Consider the following 13,845-nt stretch of genomic DNA (forward strand, 5'->3'; position numbering starts at 1 on the left):
TGACAGAAAACATTTAAAATGAAGAGGAGAACAATAAGGTAATCTTTTCCAGCGGTGGCATGGGACTAATAGTGATTAGGGAAAAGTACCTCCCATTCTCTTATCTCCATATAAGACAAGACTCACTCACAATTTAACGTAATAGCCTCCCTGCATCAACCTTTCATCCCTCATAGGTATACATACCCTTTCATGTCTTCATTATTTCCATCTCCTACAGACTGCAGCAAGAAAAATCTAGCTTTAACTGTTGGTTATAGACGGGGGAAACAGCTGGCCGCCTTAGAAACCTAACCTGCCTAAAGATTAAAACCAAGTGTTGGTAGGCTCTTTCCTATCAATCTGTTGAGGAAATGTGATGCTATCTAGCCCAGGGGCCCCAACATTTTGGAATTTGAGGACACCTTTGGAATTCTGACATAGGGTGGTGGGCACAATTCCAAAATGGATGCCGCAGAATGTCAGGGAGTGAGGTTATGCATAACTCTAATAGTAACCCTTCAACATTTCAGGCAAAAGCTCTGTTTAATGGATTTTTTTTTAAATGAACATGTTTAAAAACATCTTGTATACATACAGCTTACCTTCAGTCACATAGTGAAGTTCCTTGTGTTGTAGTGGCAGCTGCTGCAGAAGCAACTTTTTAAAAATCTGCACAACCAATCACATCTTCAATTGCCAATCAGAAACCTAGCCCTGCTCACTTTCTAAAAACACTTGAGGAAAGCTATTGGTGGGCATCACGAAGCCCATGGGTGCCCCATTGGAGACCCCTGGATTAGCCAATGAAGATGCATGAGGCAGATAATGCACAGGACTTTAGGAAGCCACTTTAGAATTCCAGCATCTTTGCAACTGTGCACCATTGAGCAGAGAGTCTTGTTATGCAATATATACCAAAAAAAGCCAAGACACAAAGGCAGAACTTACAACTTGCAGAAGAGCCAGGTATCCTGCACCGACATTGTCAAAGTTAATCTTTACATTCTTCCACCGGATCTCTGTTGAATTGGGGTCCATAAGTCTCTCACAGTCTGTCCGGTTGTTGACAGTTTCTATATCGAAGATTTCTTCAGCTGTTTCGTTATAGCAGTAATGGTACTTCCCAGCAAAAAGATTAACCCCCATTATGCTGAAAATCAGCCAGAAGATAAGGCAGACCAACAACACATTCATAATGGATGGGATAGCGCCCACCAAGGCGTTCACAACCACCTGTATCAGAAGGGGGAGGAGGGAGGAGAGAGTTTCAGTAGGGGAAAGATGACTAGGAGCAAAACAAAACATGCCTAGTTTTAGTGGGGGAATGGAAGCCTAGTCATCAATTCAGACTTGTAAACTTTTTAATCCTAAATGATACCCCATATTCCATCATTTTTCTAGAAATCTTTATGTTTTAACAGACATTTCTGGCAACTTTTCTTTTAAAATATCATAATTATTTGATGGAAGAAGTACGGCCCTTGTAGAAAGTGAAAGCTCCTGTCCTAATGACAAATAACTCCTGGTTGCTTTGAACAACCAGGTTTGAGAATAACCTGTGGGGGCAGGGGAAAAATAATTTGGCAACCATTCCCCACTTTAAGCCAGACATGGGTCTTGTTTCTCCTACTCCCATAATCATAAATGGGGAATTCTGAGCCATTGATTTCAAATGGGAGAAGGAGAGATATCAAAGGTGTTCTCCTAAGACTCAGCATTGGTTTAGCTTTAAAAAAGATCAAGGTTGTACGTATTATTCTGTAAGCAAGGCCAACCATGTCCAAAGAGCTGAGCATGCATGTTTGCAAGCTCAAAAAAGAAAAGGAAAAAAAAAGCCATATTCCCTCCTCTGAACCATGTCAAACAAAAATGATAGCATTTATAGGGTTCCCCCCTCTTTCCTTTTATTTTTGAACAGAGCCAGGCTAGTTGCCATTTAAATATTCTACTGGAATTGTCTATATTAGAAACAAATGAAAGAGAACTGCCTCCCCTTCACTTTCCCTTTTAAATAAATACCCCTTGAGACTCTTGAGACTATTTGGATTCAGGTTCTTGCCTTCCACTTAGTATAATTTATATTCCCTATCCCTTCTACACATTTTGAATGGAAGCAAAATAGGTCCACTCGCTAATTTTCGATTTAGCACTTGCAAAGCAGTTAACCTGCATATTATGTTGCTATAGTCCTGTAAGCAGAACTCTACAGCATCATTCTGCATGTTGAATTCCACAATGCTGATTGTAACCCAAAGGGGTTAGAAGAAGTTACAACTTCCCATGTGTAGAAGAAGGATCCATAGTTCATTCTTCTTGCAAAGGGAATTGTCCTTAGATTCTCTGGCTTCCTCTCTATATGCAATACCCATTAAAGTTCCATTACCAGGCATTTGCATTCCTTCCAAAGGCATTGACACCACAGACAGCAGTGTCTGAGTTTTTTTTTAAAAAAACTATGAATTAATATTAGCTGGACTGTATTGCTCTGTTGTGTGATTGCTTCTTCAATTGTCAGCAGGTGGCGATGTTGCCTTAAACTATTCTGCTGAAAAGTAAAGGAACAATTTAAATAGTGGCCACATGACACAGGACAAACTAAATGTAAATGCACAATTCTCTGCAGAAAATCTGCTAATTGTGTAGCTGCCCTCAGAGTGCATTAAACCCACTGCAACCCGCAATCCATGAATTCTTTATATGTGCTCACCAAGAAATGACATAATCCCTTTAGATTAAAAACCTTCAGTCTAAACCTCATATCCTGGAATGAGCCACAAATTCTGTCTTGTCCAGTCTACCTCTAGAATTTGAAATAGAATTTGAATTAGAGAAAATGTAAACAAAAAAGAATACTGCAAGAGTCCAGTAGCACCTTAAAGATTAACAAAATTTCTGGCAGGCTATGAGCTTTCGTTAGCCACAACTCACTTCTTCAGACGGCTCATTTCTTCACCTGTGGCTCACGAAGCTCATACCTGCCAGAAATGTTGTTAGTCTTTAAGGTGTTACTGGACTCTTGCTCTTTTCTACTGCTACTGTCACACTAACATGGCTACCCATCGTGATCTGTCTCTAAAATGAATACTGTCCATCAGTGACTTTAAATTATATTTGTGACTTTAAATTATATTGCCATTTTGGTTTGCTCTTTATTGGTTCTGCCCTTCTGGTCATTTAGATAAACTTAACCAATATATATCTTTATCTAAACAGATGGTTAAAACCATCTTCAACTGTTATATAAGAGGGAACATGGCTTTTTATGTGAAGATTGCGTATTGAAAACGGCCAAGAAGTGCATGCATGTTTCAGAGCATTACTGTTGACTTCTCTTTTTTTTAAAAGAGCAGAATAAATTCCTTAAAATGCAAATTTATAAGGGCATAGGAAAAACCCAATTATTATATCATTATTTATTGTTTCTCGGCCTTTTCCCCAGTTCTTTTAAAAATTGTAGCTTAGATGATTTGTTGATGGGATGTCAGACTGAATCAGAAATATAGTAGAAGCAAAATAATATCGTTCTGTAACTCAGTTAGGGGCTCAAAGATCCAACAGCTGCTTAAATACCACAGAAGGGTGGAGAACACACTGGGTTGAAGTGACATCCAAAAATAATTGAGGAACATTTGCTAAGTGAAAAAAATCCGGTATGGCACCTACCTCAGAGTACATTTAACATTTTTTCTCCTAACAGTAGTGAGAATTTTGACGTTGCTGTCCAAGTAGTGGTATTTTGGGTCAAGTAATGAGTTTTTTCAACATAAAACATGCAAAGACTTCTAATCCTCTACCTTTGTTTATTCTGAACATTTATGGATCATTGTATGTATTTCGAAATATTCTATAATTTTGTATTTGTATTGGTCATGGTGGTATCACAGGCTGTTGCATGACTATATATCACTATTTTTACTGGAGGATATATGTTCCAAGAATGTATCACCACAATCAAAGAGATGGGTGAATACACAATGATAACACCTGTAGAAGTTCAGCAAAGGTTCTTCAAGCACATCCATTCATTAGAGTTGAATTAAAACAAACAAAACCATTCCAGGGTCTGCTCAAGCTCTACTGGAACCTTTCTTACACACTTTAGTCACAAATACGGGTGAACAAAATTACCCAGAAAGGTGATGTATGGTCTTTTCCACAAGAACTAGAGTACACAATGTATGATAAACCAAGAGATGGCAGTTTCTGAACAAGAGCAATTTACTCATCAGTGCTGAGTCACTTGCCAGGTGTCTGAATAACATTCTGTCTGGTGAAACTGGCTTGAATTGACGGTCATAGACTGTATATAGTTTTCCTGTAATCGATATACAATTAGTGCAAAAAAGTTCTTACGCATATACTGGTCTAAAGGGTCAGGCCTGGTCCAAGGGCTTTTGGTGCTCCAGGCCAGCCAGATTAGGTGCCTCCCCCGCCAGCTGGCCTGGTTGCCTCCATAGCCAGCTGTTCCAGGCCATAGCTTAGGGCTGCTTAGTGGGCAGGCTGCCCCTCTTCAGGGTAATCTTTAACAGCTATGACAATCATTTCTGTAATGATAGTTATTTTGTAACCATGGTAGCATTCTTGAGTGCTTGCCATTTTGGAATTTTCATGGCATGGATATTCATTATCAATACATCAGTCATGTTAGACTGTCTGTCTAATTTGTGCCAAATTATTTGTGCTATATTTATGACATGAAATCACATTGCCTTTTTATTGTGGCTCTCTTTCCTGCTGCCTCCATTCTTTTCTCGTATATAATGGACTCAGGATCCTTAGAGAAAAACACTTCCCAGGGCTCCTTGTGCCTTGGACAATGATCTTGCCCCATTCTAGGCATCCCAATGGAGGGATGGAGGAAGAGAGGCATTGCTGCTACAGTGTTGCCTTGCCACCAGGCATCTCTGAGATGTGGGAAGGTAAGGAGCGATAGGGGCTCACAAGAGTGGGAGATCATAGGGGATTGGATGGATTGAAATTTTAATTACTTTGTGAGTGCTTGAAAAGACTCAAGTTGCTTTGACCACTTATAAATTATGGTCACAAAAAGTGTAAATTAAGGCAAGCCTAGGAGAGTAAGCCTATCACTAAACGAAATCATCAGCTGAACTACCTGCAATGCTATCAGCTGCATCAAGAATTTTGGATAAATGCAGTTTCTTGGATCACTTGCTAATTGCTGATACAAATGAACCAAAAGGTTCCATGAGTGGCAGAATAAAATGGAATTTGTGTGATTTTCATTTTTTGCCTGTACCATCAATATGCAAACTGGTTGATTATCATTCAGCTAAAGTAGGGGTGTTGAACTCATTTGTTAGGAGGGCTGGATATAACATAAATGTCTCTTGGTTGGGCTGATTATGTGTCACAAACAAATAAACAAACAAACACCTGGGAAACTACGGGGGGTGGATGGCAGGGAGGGCACGTGTCCTCACTGTACCTGAAAAGGATGGAGTGGGGGTGGGGGGAGATGGCTGGGCAAGTGAGGCCAGGTTTCCAGCTGCAGCCCGAAAGAGAACCGGAGGCCAGGTCTACTCATTGGCTTGCATGGCGGTAGACCTGGCCTCCCAATGGGGACTTCCCCCCCCCCTGTGGAGGCCAGGTCTACCCATTGGTTTCTATGGGCCTCCGGAGGCCCGGTCTACCCAGCAGTTGGGTAGGTGGTAGACCAGGCCTTCGGAGGGGGACTTGGTTCCCCCCCCCACAGAGGCCAGGTCTACCAGTTGGCTTTCATGGCAGTAGACCTGGCCTCCTGATGGCCCCCCCCCCACGAAGGCCAGGTCTACACATTGGCTTTCTAGGCGGTAGACCTGGCCTCCCGACAGGGACTCCGGACGGGGGGAGGGAGGGCAGGGAGGGCCCACCAAGCCCATGGGGCCGGGCTGTGCCTGGGAAGGGGGGTGGCAGGGAGGGTGCACCTGGTCTGCGGGGGCCTAGCTGCACCCAGGAAGCTATGGGTGGTGGAGGGAGGGCACGGGCCTTGGCTCACGGGCCAGAGAACAGCTTTCCGGGGGCCAGATCCGGCCTGCAGGCCGCATGTTTGACACCCCTGAGTTAAAGGAACTGAATGATTTTTTTGTGATCTTATGACATTATTTTAATCACCTTTGACCTACGGAACGACTTGGGGAATACCAAGGAAAAACAACTTATGCCTGAGTACATTCTTCTGGATGTTAGAAGTATGTCCAGTCTGAAATGTACCATTCTTGAGCAAGGTATTGAAGAAATGGTGGTTGGCCAACTTCAATGATTCCTGAATGAAGCAGATTGTTTGGATCCATTCCAATCTGGTTTCAGGCCTGGTTATGGGACTGAAACTGCCTTGGTAACCCTGGTTAATTACATGAGCCAGGAAATGGACAGGGAGAATGTGACCCTTTTAATTCTCCTGGACCTCTCAGTGGCTTTTGAGACCATTAATCATGGTATCTTTCTGGATTACCTTTGGGACAGGGACTGGGAGGCACTGTTCTGTGGTGGTTCTGGTCCTATCTTGAAGGCAGGTTTCAGAGTGTGGTGCTGGGGAACTGCTGCTCTGCCCCTTGGCTTCTGGCCTAGGGCTTCCCCAAGGTTCAATCTTGTCTTCCATGCTTTTCAACATCTATGTAAAGCCCCTGGGAGAGGATATCTGGTGGTTTGGGCTGAGTTGCCACCTATATGTAGAAAACACTGAGCTCTGTCTCGCACTACCAGCAGATTCACAGCAGAAACTGTGAATGGGTGCCTGGAGGCTCTTTTGGAATGAATGAGGGCTAACAAGCTGAAACTTAACTCTGACAAAATGGAGGTGCTACTGGTTGGGGAAAAGTCTGACCAGGAAATGAGTCATCCCCTGTTCTTGATGAAGTTACAGTCTCCCTAGAGGAGTGGGTTTGTAGCTTGGGGGTGTCCTGAACCCGAGCTTCCTGTTGGATAAACAGGTGACAGTGGTGACCTGGAGGTACATTTCACCAGCTTTAGCTGGTGGGGGCCGGTGTCATTCCTTTCACTATTAAACCTGGCCTCATGCTATACAAGATGAGGACGTTTTGGTAATCTTGAGGCCAGTTTTTTTTTTAAATCATGCAATACCATGATTTCTAGTCACTGATAATTTAAACCTGGAAATGTGTTCAATTCCCAGTGATGAATGCAAACACCAGTGATATTAACAGCATAATTTGTAGATTATCAAACTTGTCTCCAAAATCCTTAATAGTGTGATTTTGGAGACAGAGGATAAATTTCTGGAGGACATCAATATATTCTTCTGAATGTGCTGCACAGAACTTTCCTGCACCATCAGTGAAGATTATTTAAAATTGTGACATCATGTTTAATAACTGTTAGTCATGGGTTATTTTAGTTATGAGTAAAGTGATGCACCAGTGTACCTTTAGCTTGTAGGGTCCTGCAAAAACAAATCGGTAAATTTCGGGTTTATTGGGACCGATTTTTTTGGTAAATCCAGTGTGGCTTCAAGAGACTCTACTTAGACGGTCAACAAAGTTTGGTGAACTTTGGGACAGGGAGTCCAATTTTATGGGCCATAAAAGGGGTTTTCCCTATCATACAGGCATTTGTGAGCCGAGCAGTCCATCGGTTTTCAGGTTCAGAAGTTCAGCGTTGCCGAGGACTGGTAGAAAGAGCTGATGGACAGGCTATTGCCTCAAACTCTGGGGGCTCCCTTAAGATCTGGGGTGCATAGCATGATGTCCATGCAGATTAGTGGCAAATGACATCCTGTGAACAGTCCATTATTATAGTCATCAGAATTCTGATTTCAAGAGATGGTCACAGTGCAGGGAAATGAAGCCTCTACTACTCAGTTTCAGAGGTTTTCAGGGGGCAGTTGGTGATATCAGAGCCAGCCGAAGTCATGACCAAGGCAGTTCTTGTGAAGAAGATTGCTCATCCATGTGGGTGAGGAGTCTTCTTCAGAAGCCCAATAAGCAGTTGAAGAAGTTGATGTTTTTTAGTTGGAGGGTATATCCCTCTGGATGGGACTGGGTGAGCCCCGTCTTTTAAGTCCAGATTACCCCACCACCTGGTTGATCAGACCAAGTTGGCTACGATTACATGACCCCTACCTTAAAAGGGCCCCAACTATGGGGCCCTAACAAAACCAGTCAAAAAAAGGTGGAAAAATGGGAGAAAGCACAGAGCCATGCATCTGAGCAAAGGTGAACATTTATTCAGCTTTTCCAGGAAGCACCTATTCCACTTCGGGCAGATTCCCAGGTTTTGGTATTTGGTAAAACCAAAACCTGACTATTACCGAAATGGCTAATTTTGGGTTTATTTTTGGTTCGGGTATATTGATATGCACAACCCTATTAGCTTGCTATTGGTCTTTTAGTGTAATGCTCTAGTTGTTGTGGAAATTGTCATGAAGCCCATGTGTTGAGATTCCCTCCTATATTGTGGCTAATTTTGTCCCATGATCTTCATGGCTAAGAATTGATAGAAGGCTTGAATAGTCTTTGATTCTTGATTCAAAACTAATTAATGGATGTGTTGAAAGAACATTCATTGAACCTCCACCAGTCATGTCATTTGGAGATACATTTGCCCATCACTCTGATCTTGGAGATACATCAATGAAGCAGATTTTCACCCATAAGAATGGTTATATATTACCAGACACCTTCCTGCAACATCCCATAATGATGCAGAGGTATGAACGTGTAGCCTACTAGTTGGTTCAGCAAAGTATGGAGTCTTCCTCTAGAGAAAAGTTTCTTCTTTTTAGGAAGGCTCCACACTTAGCTTAACAAAGTATGTAGTGGGACACTCGGAGGACTTCAAGGATGCTGAAAATAGCTTCAGTGTGAATGATACCACCATGAGCAACAAATACAAAATTACAAAATTTCATTAAAAATATGCAGAATAACCTGTAGAAGTTTTCCTGGATGGTTTTATGTTGTCAAAAAATGATTCTGTAACCCAAAGTGCCTCTACTTAGATCCCAAAAGTGCTTTTTCTGGGACATCTGCAATGGAAAATATCTTAAAATTAATGTTTGGTAGGAGCCATCCCATCTCATTTATTTAGTAAAAATTTATCCCACCCTTCCTTTCAGAAGCTCAGGGTGGTGATTTTCTACCTAGCAAATTTTCCTCAAATTTTTGGGAGGGCCACCCCATTTCTCCACCTTTCCAGGATATTAAAACTGCTACTGTTCATCTGTCCCTGTAAACTTGGTTTTTGGACGGTATCATTTGGTTTCTACTACAAGTAGTGGGAAACACTGCAGTGCTGCCCAGTAAATTAATTCTCTTCAGGCATTGTTTTGCTGAACTAAAACTATAAGTGACTATTGTGCTCTTCAAATTGTTTAGCAGGTAATAGGCAATCAGACTTCATTAGAACTGTGATCTATTTAGTTAATCAGCCTTTCTCCATCAGTGCCAAAGATCTAGCAATGAAGATGATGGGAAATTGAAGGAGTTCCAGGTTAGCTGAAATGTATGAGATTTTACAACCCCTAATTTAGCTGTAAAAAGTGATACCCAACTAGAAATGCTCAAGTTCCTCCTTGAAACATTCTCGTCTTGATTCAGGAAGGAACATCCATGCATGGAAACAGGCTTGTCCTCATGACGTCTCCTTGCTGGATTAGAAATTACCTATGCAGATCAGACACACATGCAATTTCTCCATATCATGATGTGAAGCTGAAAGTTACAGTCATCAATGCGATCTCATCTGCATTACTCTATGGCAATGCACATTAGCCTTAAAAAAAAAAAAGATTTGCTATCTTGGCCTGCATTGGGGAAAACACTTTGGTGGATGTATCTATTTCTGCACTGGCTCTTTTAAAATACCTAGTCGAAAGAGATTCATGATAGTAATATAATCAGAGGGGGTAAAATTTCTTTTTCATTACCTTATTATAAGATAATAAAGATTTGATTTACAGGTAACTGGATCATTTACTGATGATTTATTGTGAAATTCTGTGCAGAATTACTCCAGTCCAAGCCCATTGAAATCAATGGGTTTAGTCTGGAAAAACCAGCTTAAGATTTATCCTGGCAGAATGTCACCTTATGATCCAACCCTATAAATATATTTTATGGACTCTTTGCTTGGTTACAACGACAACACATTTATTTAGATAAATGAATCAGTGTCTATCATCTACCATGTGTACAAATCAAATTTTAAATAATTTAGGTGTATAGTATATCTATAATAACTGTGTGAGATGTCCTATAAAGAGACAAGGGACTGTGAGCCTCTGATAGGGTTGCCATGTCACCCCCTGGGGATGGGGGGTAGGGTTGCCAGATCCAGGTAGAGAAACTCCTGGAGATTTGGGGATGAAGCCTGAGGAGGACAGGGACCTCAGTGGGGTACAATGCCATTGAGGCAACCCTCTAAAGCATCAATTTTCTCCAAGGGAACTGATCTTTGTGGTCTGGAGATGAGCTGTAATTCCAGGGGATCCCCAGGTCCCACCTGGAGGCTGGCATACCTGATCCCTCTGATCAGGCAGGCAACTGGCTTACATGGGACACTCCATTTGATTTACCACCAGCTCCCTTGATTATTCTATTATCTTCTTTTACAGATCCACAGGATGTTTTGGGAAGTCTGTGGCTGATACTTTTCAGTTCACTATAGTAGCCAACCCTTCCATGGGGCTTTGGGAAGGCAAAGCTTCAGACCAGTGTTCCTTCTCCAGCTGGGGCAACTCTCACAAGTTAAATACTGATCCAGAACTGCCCAGAACTGCATCCCCTTTGCTGCTTGCCTCAGAGCTTCCTCTCCCTCTCTGTGGTGCTACCACTACATCATTATCTTCCAGAAGGCAAAGGTATGACTCCTGCCCAGTCAGTGATGGCAACATACATCTTTCAGAGTGGCCATATCCACTTCATAAGCTGCATCTTCTTTTTGTTTTTAAGTAACTTGGAAGTGGTGAAGTAGATTTAGGAGTACATAGTTTCATTACAGAGAAACCTGGAAAAATACTCAGACCTTACTGTTTAATAGAAAACCTTGCATCTTTGTACAAACTGGAATCAAAGCTTAATCTGAAGCACCAAAGAGAAATTATCATCGCCATTGCAGGATTAGAATTTGAAAAGAGAACTTTGAATTTGAAAAACCAAGTCAACAAATATCAACAAGTTCACCAAATCAGATATCATCATGCTTGAAAGCAATGGAAAGAAATGAAATGAAAAACAAAACAATGTTTTTATCAACCCTTCGATGTTGATTAAGAAGAATTCATAGTGTCTGATACTCCTAATATTTACTACTGTCCCATGCAGTAATGACAGTTATGAGCTACACTGAAACCATTTGTAGTATTTCATACTCATAGCTGAAGGGAAGTGGCATAGACTCCAGAAACTGGACACTACTTTGAATAATTAAATTGTTTTTCCAAAGAACATTCACCCTTTTCACAAATCTAGCATGGGACAAGGTTGATAGGCTTGGAGAGATTCTGAATGGCAAGTGACTTTTCGTAGAATTGAAACCTGCATCTCTCAGCGCATCCTCTCCTTGCACTGAGAATCAATAGCAGAGAGCTGAAACTACTGAAAGGGAAGAAAAGGGAATATTATATTGGTGGTGAATGTGTTGACCATAGCTAATAACAGTCAGTGCAGCCACATGGAAATTCTGAGAAAAAGTGAGAGTTGATTGATGGGGGGGGGGGGGCGGGACACACACACCCTGAGATGGCTAATTGCAGTAAAAATGTAGTAAAAAACAAAACCAACAGCTATAATGTAGCTTATAATACTTTAGTATTAGGGCTCTGTTACAGATTTACAGGATGCCATTGGATCCTGCCAAGCTACTGAGTTCCCAGTAGGATCTTAAATCTGAACCAGTCAGATCTCATGAGAAGCTGCTACAACTGCAGGGAACAAAAGTAGTGATGTCTCAAGTTCTGTATTCCAAAGAAAAAGAAACCGCCTTGCAGTCCAAAGAAAGATATGCTATCATCTTTTAACTGGGCAAATTTCATAGCATTGGCCATGGCATGTTAATTCTTAAGAAAGAGTGGCTGTCAAACATTTGCATTGGAACAGGTATCTCAGTAATAGGGGCAGTAACTGCACTTGTTGAAAATAAGATGTTCATTGGTGTAGCTAAGAGCATGCAGGGTGCTCTTTGTTATATTGATAAACAGAAACTTCAGATGAGAGCCTCCTGCAGAGCCCAGATTTAGAAACACAGGACCTTTGGAACCATTTCTTGGAGCATCTCCATCATTCCCAATGAGATGTGTTTGCATTGTAAATATGGATGTGGTTGAAAATCATCTGTGGACCTTACTGCATGCTTTGAAAAAGGTAACTGGTAGTTACAACATCATAGTGCAGCATGATCCATGTTTCTTATTGCCATACGATCTGGTGTTTTGACTGTGACAAGGTGAACTGTGTTAGGTGCCTGCCTGCCAGCCTCCCATAGGCAGTCAATGCTTATTGAACATATAGAAATATTTAAACAAATAAAGGAATAATTCAGTGGAATGTCCTGAGTATACTTTCCAGTTCTTCTTTGGCAATGACCCATCTGGATGCACTCCTGTTAACTGAACTAATGAGGTGATAGCATATAAGAACATAAAGCTGCTCTATTGAGTCAGATATAAATCTATCAAATAAATCTATGTATTCCAGCTGATACCAATTCTTCAGGGTCTCAGGGTCTTTTTCACTTCTATTAAAGTTTTCACTTCCATTAAAGTTCTTTTAAATGGAGAGGCCAGAAATTTGAACCTTGGGCCTCTTGCATGTGAAGTATGTACACTACAGCTAAGCTATGCCCTAACAAATGTGGGAATAATTTAATGGAAAGTTCATAGCCTGCCAGAAATTTTGTTAGTGTTTAAGGTGCTATTGGACTCTTGCTCTTTTCTGCTGCTATTGACAGACTAACAAGGCTACCCATCATGATCTATGCCCTAACAGTAAATGAAAACATGCAGGGCTAGATCCTGCTATTCCACAGTGGAAAAGAAGTTTTACTTAACGTAGTTCCATTTGTTCCATTTAAGTAAGATGAAGTGCTGATTTTTCTTTTCCGAACGGTATTCTTGTGTACACAAATGCAAAGGCTATCAGATGCCGTCATTACACACCAATTTGGAAGTGTGATATGATTTGATTGAAGGTCATTATTGGGGGTATACTGGTGAACTGTACCTTGCACTGTTTTGTGTGAGGTGAAGGATACAGTCAAGCTGACTCAGCGCTACTTGCAATGACTTCTCGTGTTTCCGTTTGTGCAAAAATCTCTTGAGCGTGAAGAAATGTTTTGCGGGAAGCAACCCACAGATTTCTTTGAAAGTCTGTAATGGAAATGTACATCGAGGTGGTGGAAAGTGTTGGCAAATCACAGCTGACTTATGACAACTCTGTAGGGTTTTCAAGGCAAAAGATAAGCCGAGCTAGTTTGCCACTGCTGTTTCTGCATAGTAACCCTGGACTTTCTTGGTGGTCCCCCATCCAACTACTAACCAGGAGCCAACCCCGCTTAGCTTCTGAGATCTGATGAGATTGGCCTTGCCTGGACCTTCCAGGTGAGAGCAAGAGTTTTCCTAAAATCCAGGACTGTGAAAAGATATTATACCACAGCAGAATGCAAAAATGCTTTCCTGAATCAAATGAGAGAAACTGGGCTAGCCTGGACCATCCAGGTGAGATCAAGAGTTTTCCTAAAATCCAATACTGTGAAAAGATATTACACCACAGCAGAACGCAAAAATGCCTTCCTGAATCAAATGAGAGAAATGGTACAGGAGAACAGATCAGATTGTTATCATACAATGGTATAAAGGCCAAGGGTAAAAAAAAAATGGGGTTGAGATTCCACTTCAGCAAAGAGAATCCT

The 13,845-nt window shown here is 41.5% G+C and overlaps 1 protein-coding gene across 1 annotated transcript in view; it reads right to left on the reverse strand.

Moving 5' to 3' along the window:
• SCN8A (sodium voltage-gated channel alpha subunit 8) overlaps window positions 1-13,845 on the reverse strand; it is a 239,389-nt gene that overhangs the window by 21,991 nt on the left and 203,553 nt on the right. The window contains exon 22 of the mRNA XM_056867203.1: window positions 931-1,215. Within this exon, the coding sequence (XP_056723181.1) occupies window positions 931-1,215 (285 nt within the window). The remainder of the gene's footprint in view (window positions 1-930; window positions 1,216-13,845) is intronic.

The sequence above is a fragment of the Euleptes europaea genome, chromosome 1 (genome assembly GCF_029931775.1).
Source record: "Euleptes europaea isolate rEulEur1 chromosome 1, rEulEur1.hap1, whole genome shotgun sequence".
Lineage (NCBI taxonomy): Eukaryota > Metazoa > Chordata > Lepidosauria > Squamata > Sphaerodactylidae > Euleptes > Euleptes europaea.